Source organism: Polistes dominula, unplaced genomic scaffold, assembly GCF_049000335.1.
Source record: "Polistes dominula isolate Pdom_NZ unplaced genomic scaffold, Pdom_raw_medaka contig_20, whole genome shotgun sequence".
In the NCBI taxonomy this organism is placed as follows: Eukaryota; Metazoa; Arthropoda; class Insecta; order Hymenoptera; family Vespidae; genus Polistes; species Polistes dominula.
This window is the reverse complement of record NW_028301147.1, coordinates 4,418,860-4,443,431: the sequence shown is the minus strand read 5'-3', so window position 1 is coordinate 4,443,431 and position 24,572 is coordinate 4,418,860. Positions and strand designations below refer to the sequence as shown.

General features: G+C 29.4%; 3 protein-coding genes across 3 annotated transcripts; all 3 read right to left on the bottom strand.

Moving 5' to 3' along the window:
* Positions 1 to 207: 207 nt before the first annotated feature.
* LOC149030927 (axonemal central pair apparatus protein HYDIN) lies at positions 208 to 3,828 on the bottom strand (the record flags this gene model as incomplete). The annotated part of the gene is made up of 9 exons (XM_089177292.1): positions 208 to 488; positions 549 to 732; positions 821 to 966; positions 1,045 to 1,272; positions 1,358 to 1,597; positions 1,680 to 2,018; positions 2,334 to 2,624; positions 3,060 to 3,195; positions 3,260 to 3,828. Coding segments are annotated over 9 exons (2,289 nt in total), but the record flags the coding sequence as incomplete, so codon positions are not given.
* Positions 3,706 to 15,969, bottom strand: LOC107074204 (axonemal central pair apparatus protein HYDIN). Its single transcript, XM_089177291.1, has 34 exons — positions 15,876 to 15,969; positions 15,643 to 15,813; positions 15,293 to 15,464; positions 14,530 to 14,967; positions 14,178 to 14,368; positions 13,912 to 14,102; positions 13,669 to 13,840; positions 13,493 to 13,596; positions 13,359 to 13,421; positions 13,032 to 13,146; positions 12,843 to 12,941; positions 12,273 to 12,724; positions 11,092 to 11,192; positions 10,890 to 11,016; positions 10,709 to 10,819; positions 10,387 to 10,629; positions 10,079 to 10,299; positions 9,733 to 9,993; positions 9,363 to 9,602; positions 8,973 to 9,273; positions 8,292 to 8,546; positions 7,844 to 8,177; positions 7,485 to 7,766; positions 7,176 to 7,411; positions 6,779 to 7,066; positions 6,467 to 6,716; positions 6,123 to 6,351; positions 5,619 to 5,843; positions 5,244 to 5,548; positions 5,012 to 5,171; positions 4,756 to 4,951; positions 4,450 to 4,683; positions 4,201 to 4,370; positions 3,706 to 4,121 (listed from the first exon to the last, which is right to left on the bottom strand). Exons 1-34 carry the CDS (start codon positions 15,967 to 15,969, stop codon positions 3,875 to 3,877), a joined length of 7,278 nt encoding a protein of 2,425 aa, XP_089033417.1. The 3' UTR covers positions 3,706 to 3,874.
* A 212-nt stretch (positions 15,970 to 16,181) lies between these two features.
* On the bottom strand, positions 16,182 to 16,647 carry LOC149030926 (axonemal central pair apparatus protein HYDIN). The gene is made up of 2 exons (XM_089177290.1): positions 16,466 to 16,647; positions 16,182 to 16,374 (listed from the first exon to the last, which is right to left on the bottom strand). Exons 1-2 carry the CDS (start codon positions 16,645 to 16,647, stop codon positions 16,182 to 16,184), a joined length of 375 nt encoding a protein of 124 aa, XP_089033416.1.
* Positions 16,648 to 24,572: the final 7,925 nt, after the last annotated feature.

Genomic DNA, 24,572 nt, shown 5'->3' with positions numbered 1-24,572 from the left:
GCCGCTTTATATGTATTCATCATGCTTCGCATATGTTTAAGGTGATAACCTTTCAAAATTTCCTAACTTACCGAGGGAGTCATTTTTTTTTTTAAATAAAATTTGTCTAAACTGTGGTATATAATTATTGATATGTAATAATTTTTATCATAAAAAAGACTTTTATTTATTCTGAAAATATTTTTAAATAAATGCTCAGTATTTATAATAAAATATATATTTATATCTATTTAGAATATTAACAACAAATTACTAAATATTTATCAAATAAATAGAAATAAAATAATTGTTTTTAACAAATACATTATTAAAAGATATATATTATATTTTATTTATTCTATAATTCCTCTTAAATAATATATCCAAACGACATGAGATAGTCTAGGATCTGTGCAAAATACAGATAGTTTACCTGTTACTGGATACTTTTCGCAAGATTCATTTTCGGAGTCATTCGTTTGTCGTAAATTAACGACGATAGTAATTTCCTTAAAATAGTACATTTATTTAATAAACGTTTATATTATTTCAAAGATTATAATACTAACTTGTTTTGGGTTAATTTCTTCAGATGTTGGTTTAGTCTCGAAATCTAATGAATCGTTAGTAAGGAATTCAAACGTTTTTGTTTTTTTGAAAATATTTTTAAATTTAATGGAAACTGGTGATTTTAATGTTATGGTGTATGGGCCTTGTGGTTTAGGCAACAAATAAGTTCCAATTATGGGATATCTGATTAAAAAGAGATGACAGATAATGATTATGATGCAATATTCATTTTATCCAAATTGAATTATACGCCTTTCCCGCCATTTCTTACGTGAAAATGCCCGCCAATTTTGAAGTGGCTGTCAAAGTGGCCGTACTATTTTCGATATCATGTGGCTCGTAAATAACATTGATCGAACCTTGTCCTAATCCTTCTATATCAATCTTTTTTGGACAAATAAAACTATTGTTGTTTACCTACATTAAATATTTCAATAATTGTATAAAATTTTTATCATAAAATAATATTTTTGTTTGGGTTTAAATTTAACTAACTTCGATGACAAAGTCAGCTTTTTTCGAAGTAACATTTTTTATAGGAAGTGCAAATTTAATAGAATTTCCTAACATCGCTGTTACATGCGTAGTTTTCTCTGTAGCTGGAGGTAAAGCAGTTAATCGTAATTCGTATGGAAAATGTCCAAGTTCTGGACAATTTATATCTAATTTTTCAATCATTTCTTCGGACGTTAATATCGGATTATAATTGATTGTAATAAATTCCTAATATTTTATCGAAATGACAATTAAATCAATTAAATTTTGATTCAAATAAATGTATCTATAATATCATGTGATCAATATATTAACTAACACTCGACAACGGTGGGACAGTTGTAGGAACGTCATAAATCGTGATTCCTGGATGTTGACAATTAATTGTAAAAGATACAGGAATTTCCTTTAATGGATTATGAAGTTGTAATGTGTGACATATCGATGAACGTACGTTTGTGATTAATTTGATAGATTCGATCACTTCCGGTTTTGTTACGGTGTATTGTATTTCATAATATTGATATTCACCATCTTCGTTAATAAATGTGATCTATTAAAACAACAAAATAATATTTGTATAATAATAAAATAAGATTTGGGTGAGTCTACATTAATTATATTCTCGATGTTACCTTGAACCGGAAGTATGATTCTTTATAACAATGAAAAATAGCACGATAATCACGTTGATTATTTGCTGGTACATCGATATTATTATTACCAGTAAAACTGTACATTGGAATATTATTAGATTCTTTTAAAGACAATTTCTTTTCTTCTATGTTTTCTATGATACATTTGAATCGTTGATGTCTGTTCATCCAATTATGCACGGGTAATAATTCTGTATATCTCATTTTTGCAGGAAACTGACGTATGATTGTAGTTATAGCTTGTGGTGGCAAACTGTGTCCACGTAAAGAGTATACTAAAGGATCTTTATTGTCTGGTAATTTTAACAATAATGTTCCCTAAAATATTTATTTTTGTTAATTATTTCATTCATTTATTATTATTAATGTTATTTTAATTTGTAGAAAATAATTTACTGTCAATAAGTAAATGTATATTTTTAAAAACTAAGTATATGCAAAATGTATAATACAAATACTTTGTTTTTTTAACAATGTTCTCTACAATATTTTTTGTTTAATATTAATTTTAAATATCTACACACACACACACACATTATTATATTAATTTATAGAAAATAGTTCATTTTTACATTGCACAGTTGATTATCGTTCATTCTATTTTTATCCAACTAAAGTAGCACGTTCTTTTACCTTATGAAGATTGTCTTCACTATTCATAACAAGTGGTTGATAAGTCACAATACAGGAAGTAGACTCTTCCGGAGGGATATTGAGAATATTGTCAACGTAAAAATATTCTCCAGATATTTCTGGTTTTAATTTCCACGGCAATATACTGTCATTAAAGACATTTAAGGATTTGGATTGTTTCGAACGAACGATCGTCGTAAAAGATAAGGTTTCAATTGGATCCGGTAATTTGGTACAAGCACCACTTATTTTTATTTTTATTGAGTCGTACTTTTCTATCACGTTTGTTGCCTGAAGCGTATTCTTGGAATATATTAAGTGTATATTAAAATGGACAGTATATGCAGGATAATTTGCATAGTGGTTGTGCCATGATCTTATCTTTAACAAATTTGTCAACATCGCTAACACTACTATCATTAATATTATAACCGGAAGTGTATGAAATATCGTTGCGATAGTTATGCAAACTACCCTATTCATATAGGGTGATTCATAATTCAGTTAACAAAAAAATGTAGAATTTTTAAAAAAATGTAATTTATAAATATTAAGTTATAAAGATAACATTTAATGTAAGAAAGAAACACTGAACAAATATTGCTTCAAATAGCTACCGTTCAAGTAAATTATCTACTGCTCTAGTTAAAGAGGTGAATAACTGCTGATAGTATCTGACTTATGATCAAACCCTGTACTATTAACGACAGATATAATTAAACTCACGTATCCTTCAATTACATTTCCTTCCCGAATCGGTTCAAACTTGACGATAAAATGAACGTTCGTACCAGGAGAAGAGTAGCCGGATTTAGGTGAAATAGTAAAATCTAACGGTAGATTTGACAAATCCCATGTAAACCTTGACGAAGTTTAACAACATTTATATAATCGCGTTTAATATTAGTTTGTTCTAGGTAACATACTTTGCACCGATGTCACCGGTGTTCATTAAAACCAATCCAGATTCTCCAATACAACCATGAACAACGGTACCAAAAGCGATATATGTTTTGTTTAAACAAAATTCTGGTCCTATACAACTACCACGAAGGATAAAAAGAGATAAAAGGGTCGAGTCAACTGCGGCTCCAACTTTCTCAGTAAACATTTTCATCCTAGACTTTGCTTTGAATTTTATCGTCAAATCTATTTTCTCGTTAGGTCGAATTCGCGTTAATTCGGAAGGTTCAATAGTCAAAGCTTGAGCAGCATACACCGCGTCCATTCTAAGATTTAAGATATCTGTATTAGATCCCTTGCTTTCTAACAGGGATACAAGTTCTTGAGGTTTGGTAATTTCATCAAACGATTTTGCGATACAGATAGGAGGTACTTTTTGCAAGTATCTTTCGTCTCGTGATAGATTGCTTATTAAATCGAATTTCAAATCAACCGATGCTCGACCCTCATTAATCACCGGTACTTTTTTTATCAGTGTCTTATGTACAGGCAGGTTACCCAATTCGATTATTTTATCACGTGGATTAACTAGACGAATCTATTTATTAGAACAAAATTCAACTTTGACATTTAAAATGTTAAGATTTGTTGGTAGATATTTGCTGTTTTTGAGAAATTACTTTGTAAATGATTCCTTCGCCAATGATCTTAACATTTTCTTCTATAGTAGAATTGATCAAAAACGTTAAGGTTTCTTCGTACTTCGTTTCCTGTAATGGTCGAAAAATGATAGGAATACTGATGCTGGATTTAACAGCTAGTGCTTGAGATAATCCATTCAGGTTAAGCGACATATGTGGCCGTTCCTCGAACTTGCATTCCAATCTATGGGGTAGAAAATTCATTGATCGATGTGTGTTAGAGAAGAGTGTAATATCGTTATCAAGGAAATCGATGTTCTCACACTAAGGGCTTGTTCTCGCCATTGCTCACGCGCAATTCGGTTCGATAAGGGGACGAATCAAGTTCTCCCACGTAACAGGGACCAAAATCGTAACAACGAAAGCTCAATTCTATAGGAGATTTATTAACTATTGCTTTTAAGATCAAGTGATATGTTGGACCTTTTAAAATCTGTTTAAATAATAATAGAAAAATCGGAACAATATTTTAAGTCAATTTCATTAATATTATATCGAATGAAAATAGTTACCTTTAAGGTAACACTATGATTCTTTATGAACATTTTTCTTTTAGCTATCAAAGTGAGACAACAAGTTGCGTGAGATTCGCTTGTAACGTGACCTTTCTTTTGAGGGATGGAAATTGTGTATGCATTCATACTTATGATCTCTGCTGTCATACCAACATCCCAGATGTAATAAAATGTTACGTTACCTGAATTGATTATTTTGAAATTGATGACATTAGATTTTTTGGGTACTACCTGTATTAAAATTAAAGATATTAGCAAATTATTTTGATTTTCTCATATATTCATGACCTATTTTTGTTTTACTTTGCCAAAATCAACAATATTGTCTTGATGATCCAACAATTTGATATCCTCTCCCTTCGTGTTAGTGTAAATGACGCAAGGCATTATGTTGTAAGTTATGGTGGTTACGATAAATGAAAGTGGATTTCTCAAAAATTTCAGAATACATTGTACGGTAAATTGAAACTCTCCTACTAATGTTGGTTTATAATTTATCCTACAAGGTTTTATGATTTATAAATATATGTAAAAATTATTAACAACATTTTTTTTTTACCAAAATGTTTGCTGGTCATTTGCTTTAAGAACACCATTCATGGGTGTTACAGTAATATTTTGATAATGTCCTTCGGAGTAAAGACTTTCTTCCGATATTTTAAAAGAAATATTAAAATCTTCTTGATTAATTATACTTACGGAATCTTGTACTTCGAGATCTGTTTAATAAAAATAAATTATATAAAATATTCACACTGTGCTACAAGAAAGTTTATGTGTATGTATCAGACCTAGAACAGTAGGCTTCATTTTTAAATGAAGACTCGTACAGTAAATTACAGGTTCTTTAACAATTGCAACAAAAAGAAACAGACATTTAAGATCGTATTGTTCTATCGAGAACATCCAAAATGATTCAAAAATGCCAACGTCGGTTGATAAAAATGTGAAAACCATTTCAGTTTGTTTTCCACGTTCTGCAATTCCTTCGCATGTTAAACATTGAAAATTGGAAATTTCGTTAATGGAACAAGGAGTGTGATCCTTCCAAGAAAAATGATAATTATCTGCCGTAGGATTAATCATAGGAAATTTTCTGAAAACGAAATTCTAATATTATTTGATATTTAAATTAAATATTAGCGTGTAGTAAATTATTTTCTTACTTTGTGTGAACATTACCAACACCAATGACGTTTAATTCAATTACTCTGATGTTTTCTACTATCGTATCAATCATTGAATATCCAATAGGTCCTGGTAATCGTTGATCACGTTTGCCACTAATTATGTAATCACTTTCAGGTACATCGAAGTGACAATAAGGAAGGACGCTTCTTGCTTTGACAGGTATCACCAATTCTTTTAATTTTGGATTAAGATTATTTATCCTGCAATGTCAAAAATATTATTATAAACCTCATATAATTAAAAATATATTTATTTTTTTAGTATATTATGATATAGATCAGCCTTTTTAAACAATATTTTTACTGTTTTTTAATTGCACCGTTGCTTAAGTTTTTATAATATTCAAATTTTAGCAGTCTGATAGACTGAATCGTTTATTATTTTACAGAATCAGATACAAAAACTTGTAATCATACACGTAGAATATATTAAGATTATGTGAGTATAATAAGATAGATCAATGATCTTTAAAAACATACTTGCAGTTAAGATAGGCCATGTAATCGAATACATCTCTAGGGGAAAATGTCAGAATACATTCTACAGATTCTCCTGGCAGCATCGTTCCAGTTTCAGGAACTATCTTGAACGGGAGATCCTCGCCTTCGAGCCAACTGTCGGTACTTCGATCCGTCAGACAAGCTGTGCTGCTATAAAGATCCGATCCTTTGGAATTACATGAATGTGGTTTAATATCTAAAAAAGGTTCTACACAGAGAAAAGGGTCATCATTTTTTTGTTGAAACCGATCAAGATCTTTACATGGTTTCTAGTCAACCAACGAGAACCACAATTTTTATGGAGAAATCCCTTTTTAGCTTACCGTGACTAGAAAGTGGTTTACAACGATGTAAACGTAAATTATCGTTATCGTTCTCTTCGGCTGGGTAAAGAACACCACGTGATGATCTAGAACCTGGTCGAGAGCGAGATTTACGTGATCTTGATTTTTCGTTTAGGCGTACCGTACTACCTGAGATTCGTTTTGGATATTCCTCATCCATATTTATAACCCATACGTAATCCGTATTAACATTGCTTGGATTTGATAAGGTAAACGTGTATTCCCGTTTCTATGGAAATGATAAGGGCCGAAGGGTTTACTGATAAAACATATATTTATTTATCTTCTTACTTGAAACATTAGAGTGTCTTTGAAATTGATCTCAGATGCTGTAGAAAAATATTCCGAATATCCAACAACTGCATTCATTAACAATATTATACACCTAGTTGTTCCAGGTATTGCTATATGTTCTGGCTCGATAGTTGGTTTCACGCTCTTTTTCGATAAGCTGTCCTCCTTATTACTATCAGCAATATCGATTTTCTCCCACTGTACGATGGTTTGCCTATCGTCCCAAGAAGTTTCTCCCGTGTTGCTCGACATTTCGATTTGGTTAACGACACACTCGAGTTTTGTCTGAATTTAATATTGTCACGTTTTTTATTTTATTGTTTCCAATATTCCCTTATTTTTTTTTTTATTTCATTATATACAAGTTCAATTTTCTATTTTCAACAAAACTTACACCATCGTGCTTCTTAGGTTCGGATTCGAGCAAAGTAGCGGTAATTTGTTTGCTCGTTGAATGTTGAAGATGTCCAATCGATGGCACGAAAACAACGTTCGGATGTTCGGTCCATTGAAAACGAAAGCATCGATTTAAAGATTTGTTTATGATCTTGAATGTCTTTTTATACATTTTGTTGATATGACAAGTACCGTAATCCAGTTTATAGGAAAGAAATACCGGTGGTATTGGATCTAAAATTTAAATTGTAAGATTAATTTGTTTCAAAATTTGTTTATCGTGTTTCTTTCAATTGTGTCTCATCACCTGTTAACCAACTTAACGTAGACGATAATTTTTGTTTCTTCGAATTGTTGAATTCTCGACGATTGTCGGATTTATAATTCAAAAGTTCTAAATCTTGAAGTACGATTAATTCGACGAAACTTTCACCTTCGAGATTTATTATTAAATTATCATAAGGATTGTCGACAACAAAAAGTCGTATACGAGCAGTATATTTTCCAATATCCTTCGGATAAAACTTAACTTCGAAACTGGCAACATCTTGTGGCATCGTACGAACAACGACGTAACGATTGTCTCGAACTGTTGGCAAGAAGAAATGAGAATTTCAATATTATTTCTTATCGAGAAAATAAAATACAATTTCAAGAATTTCCCACCATCGTCTACAAAATCCGAACTATTACGTAAAAGAATTTGAGTTTCAGTAGTAGGTGAGAAACTGAAGATAGTATTGGGATCATCGTAAATTTCAACGATAACATTTGCTTGAACCAATCCGATATTTTGAAAAGCAAATTTATCTATACTCGTTTCTTCAACGAGTGTACGATGAAATTTTACGATTGGTCCATCACGTACACCACTGATTGCTGGTGGTTCCGTTATTGTGATTTCCGGTACACAGGCTTCTCCGATTAAGTCGATTATCAATTTTTCTTCGTCTAAATGTTTTGGTAAGTTCAACTTAATTTCTAAATAGCCATGGTAAGTCTGGAATAAAATGAGATAATTCTTCTTTTTTTAATCTGATTGCAGAGAGTAATTGAAAATAAAAAAGACAAAAAAAAAAACAAATAATTAAAAGAAGATAATTTTAAAAAATACATCAATCAATGCAGGAGCGAAAGAGATGTTGATCCTTTTATGACTATGAGCTGGTATCCGTTCCTTTTGTGGTTCCACAACGAAAGTCGTAGGTTTCACGTTCGAAGGGCTTTTAACGAAAGCTTTGACTTCTATGTCAGCAGGTACGATACCTCTATTGTGTAGTTCGAAACAACTCGTGTGTGTGCTTGACATAGTGACACGGCGAAAATGGAGGCACTTTGGTTGACGCGCAAATACCGTATGAGCACTGATCTGTTATATAATAATAATAATAATAATAATAATAATAATAATAATAATAATAATAATAATAATAATAATAATGTAATAATAATGATAATAATGATATCAAATAACAAAATGGCAAGGGTAGAAAATAATTTATGTTCAAATAATCTGTAAACGATACTGAGAGAGACACAAAATATGTTTACTCGAACATGATATCAATTTGTAGTATGATTTTATTATTATTTTTTTGTTTCAAATTAATTTGCAACAAATTTGATCTCCGAGCATCGTTTAACTACAAAAATCTTTCGATATTATATAATAATAATATCGAATGACAAAATGATAAATATAGAAAATAATTTATGTTCAAATAATATTTGTGGATTATATAATAGATATTTTTTATTTATATATTTTGAAATTTAATTAAACAAAATATTTTACCTCTTTAGGACAAACAAAATCTTCGATATTATCGACAATGTGATTGTTTCGGAACATAAGATCGAAATTGGTGAAATCGATCACTGGAATGCAAGAATCAACACACAAAGTTACTTTTTTCCCATTCGAGTATTCCATAACTGTATCCGGAACAAAAACGATAATTTGTTCTTCCTGAGAACCAACAATTTCCGGATAACATTCGATGGTTATCGTATCGATTTGACCGGCCTCGATTTCACCTTCGAATTTCGTTAAAACAAACGGACCGATATTCAACGTTTTATTAATATTCACTTCTCTGTTAAGGATATAACAATATTTTAAGAAATTCTGTTTCCTTTTATTTTCTTTATATATCTAAAAAGTTGTTCTTTTTTTGTATATTACCTTTTATCCGATTTTTTATCCCGTTTGCTGACAATTTCTGTATCTCTTCCTGTATTTTTTCTCTTCGACGTTTTTTCTTCTTTTCTCACGTTTTCAGTAAAAAAAATTGATTTTGGTGGAATTTGAATCGAATAACTGAACGTAAAGCCACCTGTATTTTCGATATCAAGATACATGATCTTCTTAGAGGAAATCGGGATTGTACCAAAATTTATTTCAGGATAAGGATTTAAATTGAATCTGTTCGAGAAAAAGATAATAAACAAAAATTAAGTACAAAATTGTATAGAGATTTTCTTTGAATATTTTTTTTTAATTTTCTATAATGTCCCATAAAATTGGCTTTTAGAGGATTAAATTGATTTTATACCTGTTATAATAAGCTAGAAGGGAAACGGTTAATGGAAATTCTGCTACGATCGTAGCTTGATTATTTGTGTCGATAATGTGACACTTCAATATGGGTGCTTCCTTCAAGTGAATTTCATTTTTTGCTAAAAACGTCATTTTTACGGTAATTGTTTTTTGTGCTTGTATCGAACCAGAAGTTGGATCAATTTCTAAATTTTTTTTCACGTTTGTCGGTCTTGCTACGTTCTCGGTCAGTTTAACATTTTCGTCGAATTTTATACTGAAGATTATTTCAAATAAATTTTTTTTTTAAATATAATATTTCTAGCATATTTTTTTTTATAATAAAATTGTATTTTACTTACACGTATTTAATTTCGTAATTTCCACGATTTTTTATAGTGAAACATGCAGTTACAGGATGATCGACTTTGACCACTTTAAAATCTATTGGATTAGCATAATTGATGTCAATCAGTACATCATAAGTTTCAGCAGAAATTGTCATAATTTCACTATGAACAGGGTCTTCGTCGTCTTCGTTCAAGAATACTTGAAAATTGATTTCATTTTCTATTACACCTATCTATAATTGTTTATTTTCAGTCAAAATATATGAGTATTAAATAAAAAATAATTGAGAATATAATCTTAATGAAACATAAATGCTTACTGTACTAGCATCGTAGGAAAATTCGATTCTTTGTTCTTTTAAAGGTAATAAAAGACCTTCTTTTGGGGTAAACGTTATTTGTTCATCGAAAGGTTCTTTGCATTCAAAATACCAAAAAATTGGTACTGTAGATTTATTTAGAATTTTATTAAAACGATTTTCCTTCCTGTAGAGAAGTATACGTCCAAAAGATAATTGTTTTTCATCCAATTCAACTTCTAATTTGATGCCATAACATCGAAGCTAAATTTAAAAAAAACAAATTAAAGAAATAAGTATCTATATGAGATATTTTTTAATGTTAACAAAAATAATAATTTACTTCAATTATTTCGACGTGTGGATTATTTTTTATACAGATATATAATTTGTTATAATGTGGACCAAGTTTTGTAACACCAGCTGATACAATCAACTTTTTATTTTCATGGGCCTAAATTTGATAGATTTTTTATTAAAAAATTATATCTGAATTTTAGAATATAGAAATGTGTGTAAAGTACAGGAATAATTAGTTTTTCTGGTTGAACGTTAAATCCATTCAAATTGTGATCCTTGAAATGTAATGATACTTCTGCTTCTATCGGTGTTAAATTTTTTAAAGTAAATTCCACTGTACGACGATGTGCTCTACCAAGAAAAATCATAAAAATCAAATTACTTAGATAAAATAAAATCATAGTAAAAGATTAATTTGTAATAAACCTTTTATCTTTTTTGTGTAAGACCAAAGATCCAAAATCAAAGATACTATTATCCAAGATAAATGAAGGTTCGTTCGTTTCATCTATTTTCTTCTCCATTATCTTTAAAAATAAATAAATTTAATTATTTACGGAGATAAATGAAGATGTACAGGTATTGGGAGTAAAAGTTTTTAAGTGATTTTAAAGATTGATTACTGAGGTTGATTTTTTACAGATCTGTCAGGTTTGATATTTTTTGAAAAATCAATTACAATGAAAAATTACAAATCTAGACAACCTTTCATAATCTTAAAAAAAAGAATATATGTGACATCTACGCATAATAGAAGTGAATCTGTCTATAATTGTTATGTGGAAAATAATCAATTCATATATATACATATTTTATTAGATAAACATTTTCAAGTTGAAGACATCACTGACCAGGAACGTTAAAACAAATATATTTTAGTTTAAACAATCTAAGATACTAGTAGAGTACAGTACTGTGTTCTATTTACCTTAATTGATTGTTAATTAATCGAAAAAATGTGTATTGCTATTTAGAAGCACTGAGTATATGTTCGGAGCACCGTTCTCCTCGAAATTCACCTTTAGACTGGTCGATTGTCTTCTATGAAAATTCTTTCATTGAATGTTTATATGATTTTCCAAATAAGGAAATATATATATAATGAAAATAATATTCGTCGAATTTATATTCAGTGTTTTTAGACTACAATATACATTTTCTTCGATTAATTATCAAGCAATTAAGGTAAATCGAACACAGTATTGTACTCTATTAATATTTTGGATTGAATTAACTAAAATACATTTGTTTTAACGTTCTTGAACTTTTGAGTTGGAAATTTTCATTTAATTTAAATATCAAAATTAATTTAATTTAATATTCGAAGTATATATAATTTTTAAACAAATGGATTTTATATTATTATTATTTTAGTAGGTATATTAATTGATTTATAGTCTTGTCTTGAAAAACCTTATGCTTTTTCTCTCTTCGTGTTGTTTCATAAAATGTTATCGTTATCGTCGTTAAATAAGTTTCATTTCAAAAAAATTGCTCTCTCAGAAAAATTATTAACTTTTAAAATCACTTATAAACTTTTGACACACTTAACAAATTTTTATCAAATCTGTGTAAGTAAGTAAAAAATTTGTAATTTGTATCTTTACTTTTGGAAAAATGATGCGAGGATTCATGTCAATTTTAGGAACAGTCGCAATTCCATTAACTTCGATACGATATGTGGTGTTAGGATTATCAACTATCGAAAAAGTATAAATTTCTTTATGATCTCCTATTTCCAATGGATGATATCTTAGCTTGAATTGTTTCTTTTCGTTAGATTGTAAAATTAATCGAGGCTTGAGTATTTCTTCCTGATATAAATTGATATTGCTCGATTTTAAATTTAAAAGTTCACTTTCCGTCGACATTTTTGTTGTACTTTCTTCGATATTAATTTTAGAAGTTTTTGTTTTACTTTTCTTTCGTCTTTTAGTTTGATTTTGGATTTGGATATTTGTTGTTGTTGATTGAACAGGATCCTTCATCGCGTGACTAGAAAATGATTCGGTTGGTGGCTTTTCGTGTAAAGTCGCAATCGAGACCAACTGAAACGTATCTAATCAGGAAAAGAATAGTCTTTGTAATTTCCTTGATTATATACTCTTATTTTCACGCGGACAATTAAATGAATGATTTAAGTGTCGTCTAGCCAATGATTAAGTGAAAATTATTACCAGATTTTTTATCAATCACTCTTGGTACTTCGAAACCTTTATGAGCGAGAATAGAATAAATTGTTGGTTCTGAATGTAACTTTTCGGTAACTATTCTCCCTGTTGATACAGAATGTAATTAAATTATATTTCTGTACTATTTAATATAATAATTATGAATGACTTTTTAGATACATTATTTTTACTTACGTAAAGCATTTTCAATCAAATTATTTTGTTTGATTTGATGAACTACAACATTGTTCATTTTATCGTTCCAAGGATCACTTGCATGAATATACCATATGTAAAAATGACCTAGTTTCTAGAAATTGTTGTTAATATCGTGAAAATATTATTTATTTCTGTACAGGGTGGGTTAGAAGATTTTTATTGATTTAAAATATTGTTCAGATTGTAAAACAAACTTAACTATAAGTTTAATCAAAATTACGAAACAGAATAACTAAATTTGAAAATCATTTAAAAACTTTTTCCTCATTAAAAAATTTAGTTCATTATTTGAATAAAATGTACCTCTCTAGATGTGTCCAATTTTTCTTTTAACTTGTCCGTTTTTGCTACGTTATTTTCTGTTTTCTGAACGTTAAATGAATATTTAAAACAAAGTGGTGAATGTCCAATTTTTTTATGTATAAAAAAATACTCACAAGGTTTCTCTGAGTGGAATACAACTTTGTAATTACATTTTCTATAGCTTCTAGATTGTTTTGATATTCTTCCATAACGTTAATAATATCTAACATTTCTTTTTCTATGGAATTTAAATGAAATATATGAACAATTTTAATTATGAAAATGAATGAATTAATGAATTAAGAATTACCTGGTTTGGGACTAGTAAGAGCTTTTTTACGAGCAATTTCTCTCTTACTAGAAAGTGTTTTTGATTCTAATTCGTCTCGATTAGTCGAAACTGTAAGTTTACTTTTGGTAATTGTTAGTTTTGCTTTTTTCTTCTTAAAATTTGATTCGATGGAACTCATACGTTTTTCATCCTGCAAAATACAATGTACTATTTGTTTAAATTCAGTTTACTAAAGTAAATAAAAGAAAAATGAGCTATAACTTTTTTTCTTTTTAACTCGTTCAATTTTTGAGATAATTGAGCTCTTCTCAAGTATGCTTCTTGTCTTTTTATTGGCAAAACTGCTTGGAGATATATATTTTTATCTTCCTCCGAAATTTGATCGTAATCGGACAATGACATTTCATCGATTTCTTGAATTTTCTTCGCGGTATTTTTTGCTATTTTCTCAGCTTTATACAAAAAAAGAAACAGTTTCATATTTTAGGAATACTTTTTTTTAGAAAATATGAAATAAGAGAACATACATTTTAATCGTTTCAACTCGTCAATTTTCAAATTACAAATATTTACGGAATTATAAAAAGTTATAAAAAGGAAAAATTCTATGTTCCCTATGATATCCAATAAAATATTCAAAGTTTTGACTTCGTCAGAAATGAAAACATTTTGGAGAGTTTGCAAAACGAAACCTCTTTCGCAATCTTCTTCTGATAATCTAAAAGAAAAAACAAATATTACGTTTATAAAGAAAAATGTGTTTAATCCTTTCAGTGTTAAAATAACAAAATAAATTCTATAGAATTTCATTTTAAAATTTATTTTTGATATTACTAAAGAAACGTGTTTTTAGTATTGAAAAAATTAACACAAAGTTACCTTTCTTTTAATACTTCGGATAATAAATTTGTATCGATATTGAGAAAAGGACTTTCTCTTTCTTCTTGTTTCTTTTTACTACTTTTTTCATTTTCTTGAAAATTTATTTTATCCTTAACGGATTCAGCGATTATATGTGCTGGAAGAATTAATTTCAGTAATTTAATAGCTTGAAGTTTGTGTTCGTATTGACTGAAAATATCCATCGAAATCAATGTTTCTTCGGTTTGTAATAATTTTTTGTACGATTCTAAAGGTTCGGGCATATCAAACCAACGCAAATATCTTTCCTCGTCTTTTAAATCTTCATCACATTTTCCAGATTTCGATGTTTCCACCGTTCTTGGTGTTCTACTTTTCCCACGAGAAGATCGTGACTTTTGCGTATATGTTGTTTCCGTTCTCGATGTTTCCAATTTTTCAACAAGAATTTTAATTCTTTTAAGTGAAAAGATAAAAGAAAAAATGAATTTTCCATATCATATAGTAATGTGATTTATTATAGAAAATTATTTCTATAAAAATATTGCTATCATAGAATAAAGGAATCAAAAATTATGTTAAAATAATTTTTAAATTATTTGATATTATATTTGTTCATGAAATTTTCAAAATCATCTCAAAATAATTTTGATTTCTATTTAATACCATTTCTATTTCAACTTTTATATTATTTTTAAATGATTGTACTTATTATAATAATTTTCGTATTATTTTTATAAATAAGCTTAAATTATGTATTACCAATAATATTTACACTAACCTGTGTTCCGAAAATTTTGTCGTATAATCCTGATAAATTTCATTGATAGCTTGTCTTAGTTTGACCGAACATTCGCTCTTGCCAAAAGCTGCTATTTCTAAAATAGCTGTGTCTATAGAAAGCACGGGAATTTCTAATGCTCTGGCACTTCTGCATGCTGTTTCCTGGTAAGCTAGAAAATTATGATCACACAGTTATACATAAGTACCGTACAAATTTAAAGTTCCTAAGTTTTCGTGTTACTTCGTTTAGCCGCTAAATTTCTCAAACAGTCATTTATATTCGTATACACACACAATTACACAAAACCATCAAACCAAATACATTTAATATATAATATATATACATACCAGTGAAAGGTGCACCGTGAAATATTATGCAAACTTTCTTCAATGGTTTCACCGATTCTTCCAACTTTTCCGTCAACTTTGATTCAACTTCGAGTTGATCAAACAAACACTTCACTGGATCTTTCATAATTTCTTGAAAATTAGGATCATCTTGCAAACGATTGATGTGATCTTGAAACCCAATAAATAATTAAATTAAATTAAATTCTATTATATTACATATTGTTTTTTACCTAGAAGTAATTGTTCAATTTGTATAGGATCACTTGTAGCCAATAGGAATGATTCTTTGTAAGGATCAAGATCACTTATCGAAGCATGATCCATTTTTGTATTTAACGAAGTAACAGAATCCGTTAATGATTTTTTTCTTTTCAAATGAGATCTTTTTCGTTTCATTTTCAAATTTCGTACTGTAGATTTAAGTTCTTCTTTCTTGTTCGTGATCGAAAAGTCGATTTCTTTATTTAATTCACCTAATAAAAATTATTCATGAAAAAATATCATTAATATACATACAAGTATTAATATATTTTTAATTAACCTTCTTCTTCTACGTCACTAATCTCATCAAATGTTTGTTCTTTGGTTATCTCACTGATCAACTCATTATAGAATTCAATTAATAAAGGTGGGATGCCTTCAGTAAGTTTCCTAGGTGGCAAGAGGATTTCCTCGACATTGTAATAACGAGTAAGTATCTTAGCAATGCGATCTTCGTGTAAGAATTGACTAAACATTAAAAATTTAATTTGATTATTAACATCTAACTAAAAATAACATTTAAAAATTAGAAAGTTAGATAACGAAAATAAATTCTAACTCATCCAGATGATGCCAAAAAAATTCAATAGGATATTCGGAATTATTTTCAATCGTAAATTCACGTTCTTGAACATCCAAGTGAGGTACAGTTGGTAAAAATTGGATAAAAGTTTCACTTAGATTTAATTTACGTTCAATTCCATGACCCATTAAATTTATCTTTTGAAATTCCAATCCCATTTTAACGATGATATTTAATATAGCGTTTACGTAGCACTGTTAGTGTTATTAATTATTAATTATTAATATTAAATGTGTGTGGAGTTCAAATTGGATCGATTGAGTGGACTACCAACCGGTTCACGTGGTTTGAAATAAACTTTGATGGTACTCGAATGACCTGGCGGAAGAGTGTCATACTCTTGATATACCAAGAACGGACAATAATTCTGCTTTTTCTTTTTCATTACTATTTCTATGTTCCAATCGCAATCGATCAAACTCCTATAAACGAATAGTTCAATTATTTCCAATTTTTGACTCTTTTTATTTTCTATTTTTACTCATTTTTTATTGTAAGATGCATCATCGAACATTCGCCAATGATAACTTTGTTGAAATCTAATTGTTTTTTATCTACGGTGATGTAAGGATAAGTTACGATTCCTTGGATAATTATTGGAATTTTACAACCATGAGTTACCTAAAATATTAGATTATTTTAATAATATTTAAAAAAAGGATAATAGGGGATAATAAATTCAAAGATTGTAATGAGTATCTGAAATAAGGGCCTATGTTATTTTCCACAAATATCATAAGAAAATCAGAAAAAATTACGACAAATGAAATTATTGCTAATACAACATAACTCTTTCTTTCAGTACATAAAAATTTGAAATTAGGGAAGTTCATGGTATACCATGGTATACTTTAAAACAGAGCTTCTTAAAGTGTGGGTTTTGATTTCATACAAGGTTACAAAAATTTGAATAAAACTATAAAATACTTAGACTTGGTCAAATCAATTTAACAACACTATAAGTACAGTATGTATATAAATTTGTGATAGTAATATAATCTATACCCAGAGAGGATTACGAAAATATTTATTGGGATAAAAGAGTCACCAAGTGGAAAAGTTTAAGAAGCTTTGTCCTAAAGTACACCATATAGAACTAAAAATGTAACATAGAACTTTCTTTCAGACATCCATTCAATTTTTATTTTACCTCAAGATAAATAGTATGTTTTAATGTTGTTTTTCTTTCGGTATATTTTGCTAAAGTAGGACTACATATGACATGTAAAAGAATATTATGACCAACTGGTAATCTAACATTCTTTTTAAATTCTATTATAATGTCAGAGTTACTCAGTGTATCTTTATTTTCTAATTTTTTCATTTTCACTTCAGCAATCATTGGACCATAATTACTCAGCATTGCAGAGTAATGTGCAGTAAGACCAATAACCACATTTCCTAAGTCTTTCAAACAGAAAGTGTTTAAGAAAAATTATTTCCATGGGTCTGTTCTTTAATAAACTATTAGTAAGAATATTAGATGATAATACCAATGATATACTGTAAAGAAAACATTTGTGGGATTGCTGATTTTAGGCCAGCTGCATTGTGTTTAGATAAAACGTGAAGATTCTTTTCTATGAACTGACTTGCTAGAATTCTTTCCAACGCCATGTTTATGTCTACTATACTTGGAAGAGTTTCATTGATTGACACCATGATCCAATCGTCAATTAAAATATCTTCACTATTTTTAGGAGATACATTATCTTTCTAGCATAAAGATAATAACTTTGAATAATTGCATAACTTCATACACACATAAATTGCACATAAATTATAAAAATGTAAAAGATAGTTTACTTCCATAATAAATTCCGTTGAAAGTGACCTAAGTGCCTGATAGCTTAACTCCAAAGGACATTTATCAATATTAATAATTTGGGGTAAATGGAGATATACTTGTGGGTAAATACCCACTCCCGTAACAGACATAATAAGAGGTACCAAGTGAGCTATCTGGAAACAGTTAGGATGATGGCATTTAACATGAATCGTTATTTAAAAAGACCTATTGATTTTACCTTTAATCGAAATTCAACATTGAATGGTCCAAGATAGGTTGGTCGATAGTTCAATGTAATCTTTATTGAAGATTTCGGTTCGATTATACCTTTATGTGGTTCGATCGTTAATCGATTTGAATCGGTACTATCATCATTTTCCGACAAGGAAGTACTTATTATTGTGTAAGTAAAAGCAATTCTACAGTCGTTGGTTAAATTGAAATTCGAGTTGCAGGATTCACAGAATAGCTATTGGATAAAAAAGAAATAGAAAAAAAATGAAAAAAGAAAGATAGAAAACACACAAAAACGAAGTTCGAAGACTCGACCCAAAAAGTAAATCGATTTACCTGTTGACCTAAATCTATAACCCGTTTGTCTATTGAATAGCGTACAGCATCAGCACTTGCGTTTACTTGGATCATCTCGGTTGGTCCACGAAAGATCTTGCAAGCAGCGATAACTTCAACTCGAATGCGTTCGAACCCGTGAAAGCCGAAGTGTATGTTTTGCGATGTATAGGGAAGTACGATGCCTTCGTTCTGTACTATGTCAAGTATCTGCAGGTTGAAATTAGTTTCACACTGTTTCAAATTGTCCGTCGTGTTTCGTCTCTACTATATCTATCTATGGATTTTCTAATACATATATATATATATACAAGTATTCATATATATATGTATGTGAGTGTGTGAGAGAGAGGGGCTGTATGTGCAATACTTAGTTACCAAACTTTCACATCGTGAAGCTCGTTATTACATAGTGCCGTACGATGATGAGCTACGCTTAATTAAAAAAGTCATTAATCGTGGTCTTGAAGCAAACAAGTTGTCTACGAGTGTGGATATTTAAAAGATTTTTTTAAACTGAATATCTGATAATAATCAAAAAGAAAGAAATACCTCATTGATGGGTTCAATTAAACGAGGCTCGCTACCGATTACTTCTAAAACGTCGATATCAGACTCATCAGTTGTAGGCATATCGATCATACTCATTAATAATTTTTTGATCTCAAATATAAGATCTGATTCTTCTTCTAACTTTGAAGATTGGTTTTGGATTTTTTCGAATTCGGAATTTATATTTGTTCTTTCAGACTGTGTTTGGTTCGATACAGGTGCTAATTAAATTCAAATGTTTTTGTATTACAACGGGATAAATGTAATATTGAGAAAAAAAATTATATTTTTTACAGCTTACAGTTCATGGGTGTTGATAGGGAGTCTGATGGGGCATCACCAGCGCCGATTATTTGATTGTTCAGGCGATTGTCACTTTGCCAAAATGTTGATTTGAATTTTGAAATTGTTTCAGTGGTACTTGGAGGTTTTGTAGATTTCTATAAATAATTTCGTTGTTATTTGATAATAATTAATATTAGAATTACCATATACTTTGCCAATAACTAACCTCAGTATCCCGTATGATTTTAATTGTTTCTTCGAGCCAGACAAATTTATATTTAACTGGTATAAGACCATTGTTTGTTAATGTTAAAATATATTCTTCACTGCAACCTATTTCACAAGACATCTTGACCTCGTGTGAACTCAACGTAAGATTTGGATAATTAACAGATCCTTTACATTTAATTTTATCCTAAAATAGATCGAATTCAATACATGAAATTTATTTCTTTGTTCGTGGCTATATATTATCTTTTTAAATTTAAGTCACCTTAATGGGATATTCGTCGTATTCGAAGGTAAGTGCGGTACGATAACTTTTTGAATAAAGATTATCTGTTTCCAAATCCGGTGCAAATTTAACATGAATTGTCATAGTATTTCGATCGGCCAATAAAATCTTCATTTTCTCTATAAGATTTTCTGCTTCGGTTATAATATAGAATGGAGGTTTGATCGTTATTTGAACGTTCAAATCCAAGCCTGATTTATTTGTTATCAGAATTTCGTCTAACAGTAATGAATTATTAAATTATTGTCAATTTGTTTTAAGTACAATAAAATTATTAGAAAAATGACAGAATTTTATAATTTACCCGTTTGACGAAATTTGTTTCCACATGGAGACATATCGATGTGCATGATTAATTCTTTTTTGTTAAATACGATATGTGGTTCTGTAAACGTGGCCTTGAAAGTACTCGTATTAATTAATTCTCGTTTATTTTGACCATGCACTTGACCAAATAAATACCAATCCTCGAGAATCGTTTCATTTCTAATTATATGACGTATATTTAACAAGAATATAATAAATAAATATTCAATAATAAAATGTATTGTTAATAGCTTACTGATCCCAACAGATTTTGCAGTAAACGATGTTCGTTGTATTGGGTAATAAGTCACTTACGGCTGGGTGCATTTGAAATTTAGATCTGTAGGGATAATAAATTATGATAATTAACACTGTTATGTAAATTGTTTAAATTTAATATTATACTAACGTAATCGATGATGTAAATTGCCCTTTTTGCACACGTAATTCTGGTGTATTTGACCAAATTAACTGATATTGTCTTGTGCCAAGATTCTTCATAGCGATTGGTATATTCACCATTTGATGACTTTAATTATTTAAGAATACAAATATTAAAGGAATTATTTTTATTATTTTTTATAATTTGTTAGATTGTAATTAATACTAAAATTATTATATTATATTATACAATACTATATCTATATCGTACTATATCATACCATACATTTTTATTATTTAAATTAAATTAAATTAAATTAAATACCTGAGTAGCAGTCCCATGTCGAACGTAGGAAACACATTTGGCTGGAAAACAACACTGCAACCGACTCCAATCGCTTTCAGATTGACTGAAATCGTTCTGCTGTTGTGTACCGTCATTAAAATGTTATCCTCGTATTTACCAACATCACGCAAATAAATTCTCACGTCCAACTCTATCGATTCGTTCGCTTCGAGTACGCCAGACGTTGGATTCACCGACCAAGGCGAATTTTTTCTACTCTTCGTTAGGATAAAAGATAATAACAAATGTCATTTATCTTGGAAAATAATAATTGCATTCGAAACTTTGTACTTACTAAAGCAACTTGAAATTGGGCTGGAATAGGTGCATCACTGATAACTCGCAACTTCATAGACCTTTTCCTCGAGTACTTGCACATCACCAAAGTCCATTTGAGTTGGTTGCAAGGATACTACAGGTCCCTGGCCAGTACAAGATATCGTACAAGCAATTACCGGCGAATTTTGACCCATCGTTAACATGCTGAATAGAAATATTTCAATTAATTATTATTTTTATAAATAAATTTCATACAAAATAAGACAATTTAAGTAAAATAGAAACGTAATCGTACTTTATCGTTGTACTTTGTTTACCAAGTGATCTTATAATAAGAGTGACGACGATCGTTTTTGATTGACGTGCTTTGATAAAACCTTGATAGGTTGACATGGAATAATAGATCGAAGTGTTGCTGTCAGAAACCTGAAAGCGTATTTAGCCTATTAGAATTTCTGCAGAAAAATTCTTCTTGCCATTTGATATGTAAAAATAGTATCAAATATATTTGTCCACTTACTGATTGTGGGACAAGATAAAAATAACCATCTATATCGGAATTGTTTTCTATATCGAAAGTCCTCGTGTAAGGAAAGTTTATGAAACAGAACCTAATCGATATTTCTGAAGGTTTAATCGAAAGAGATGCTGTACTACCACAAAATGATATTGGTAACATTAATGGATCCGATTCTGAATTCCACATGTCGACTCGAACGAACGACTGTTCGAATCGAATGATATTTGCATTGTAGATTATCTGGAAAAAAATATTAAAGATATTTTTACGCATGAAAACATTTTGGGGGTTTTTTTTTTTATTATTAAACTTTTATTTGATTTTTTCAATTTACCCGAATTTTCGTGAAACTCCGTTCAGGGACAACTCCTTTTTCAGGTTGTATTAGAAATTCCCGTGGGTTAGATGGAAAACTCAATTTGGTATCAGAGTTGACGAAATCTTCGTAAGTTAAGGGTTCCTCGACGCCATCGTTCAATACTATTATACTATAAGTTACAGGAACGGAGGATAGATTATGAAGACATACTTCTTGTTTGCTAGTAAATCCTAAACAAAATGAATTCATCAGATAATTTGAATTTATTATAAACTGTCAAAATTGATAAAATAGAAACTGATCAATGTATCCTATATTAAATTTACCTAAAGGTGTCGTACCAAAATTCAGACATTTTTTATCAAAATGTAAGGTAGGACATATAACGCAACCTTTGATATGCAACGAAATTATTTCAAGACTCTCCTTAATAATGAAATCAACGCGTTCCAAAAATTCACCTTTTCGGTTAGAAGAAAATGATAAATTGAACGATTTATATTCTCCTGGTTTAATAACATGTGAGGGAGGATTGATATTAATAATTCCACCAAAATCAGTCTGTTTTGATTTATGTATCAAAGTACCATTTATATATCCTTTATTAGCAGCAACTACCTAAAGGATTTGAAAATCATAATTTTCAAAGAATCGTTCGAAAATTCGAAGTACGAATAATAAGGTTTAACAAAGATGACCCAGATCGATCTTTCTACCTCGTAATAATGTATGGAGTACATGTATATTTTATCTACATCGATCGTGATGACGTTCAAACGGAAAACCGGTCCTTTTCCTATTCCACATAAGCTGTCGTCATAAATACATACAAAAATAAAATGAATAAAAAGAGTCATACAATGACAAATTTTTGTATTATATAGATTTGGATTTCTTTACTTCAAAGGTATCCTATCTTCTCGACCGGATACTTCCAAATAAGCTGTGCTACAAATCTCACCAACTTCCAAAGCACGAAAAAGTATCGTCACGTCTGATGATGAATGCGGCCATATTTCACCCTCCTATATAACATGTTTTAACTTTTCATTCATAGATTATAAAATTTCAAATATAGAAATTTTCGATCCATTTTGAATGTGTGTTGATTTTTGTATTTTACCATAGGAGTTATCATAAAACATAAGTGATTGTATTGGAAATTTTCGTTCATCAATGAAACTATTTCATCCCCGTAAATTCTTTGACAGACGAGTTCATGAATGTCAGGCATACAGATATTGTAATATTCCAGACTAACACTACGTACAACTTCCATTTTGTGTATTAGTTCAAATAATTTTTTATATCTACAATAGTACAAAAAGTAACAAGAAAATAATAGCTATAAATAAAGACTAGAAAAAAAGAAACGGGAAAATTATTGAATTTTTTTTTTACTCTTCTCTTCTTGCATTGTCATCTTTGTTACTTTCGTAACACATCCATTGATATTTGACAATGTAATCGCTTCTATTATGAATTGTAAGAATTTTACTTCTGGACATTCCTAAATAAGTATCCTCCATTTTGACACTACCTCTGTCAATTCGAATAATGCAATTAATTGCTGAACTTCGTAATTCTGTCCGTAGTATTTCACCTGTCGAGATATTTGTTATAAATATTTTATTAAATAAAAAGAGGTACACAAAATTTCATAGATTTACCAGTATCATATTTGAGGAACAAATTAGCTTCAAATTCACCAGCAATATCGGATAAAAAATAAATGGTAAATTGAATTGATTCTTCCTCGCCGATTAAACCGCTTGATGGTTCGATACGAAAACGTGGACTAGTAAAAAAGAAATAAATAATTAAATCCTTTCATCATTGTTCTTTTGATGTCATTCTTGTCTCATTTGTTTATTTAAATATTTTGTATAATTTATTAATACCTGTCAGTGAAGAAAGTAAAACTAGCTGAAGTTGATCCAATATTGCGTATGAAAATAGTTTTTGAAGAAGAAATCTTTACAGCCGTATTTGGTACTTCGATGCAATCAGGAATATCCAGAATTGCTCTGGGACCAATTGCTACAATATTGGAACACTTAAAATTATATTAAACAAATTAGATTAAATGAAAATAATTTGTTTTACTTTTACCAATTATTGGAACGGTAATAACATCATCTTCAGTAACAAATTTAGTTTCATACTTATAATCTCGTTTTTCTTCCGGCGTAAATTTGATGTTATAAACTTGGGCTAATCCT

Coding starts and splice junctions, on each gene's coding strand:
- LOC149030926 (XM_089177290.1), bottom strand. CDS start 16,647: ATGGGATTGGAATTTCAAAAGATAAATTTAATGGGTCATGGAATTGAA. Junction 16,375..16,465: donor TTTTGGCATCATCTGGATGA/GTTAGAATTTAT, acceptor TTTAATGTTTAG/TCAATTCTTACACGAAGATC.
- LOC107074204 (XM_089177291.1), bottom strand. CDS start 15,969: ATGGATCATGCTTCGATAAGTGATCTTGATCCTTACAAAGAATCATTC. Junction 6,717..6,778: donor AAGACACTCTAATGTTTCAA/GTAAGAAGATAA, acceptor TCATTTCCATAG/AAACGGGAATACACGTTTAC. Junction 4,122..4,200: donor GGCGAGAACAAGCCCTTAGT/GTGAGAACATCG, acceptor TCTACCCCATAG/ATTGGAATGCAAGTTCGAGG.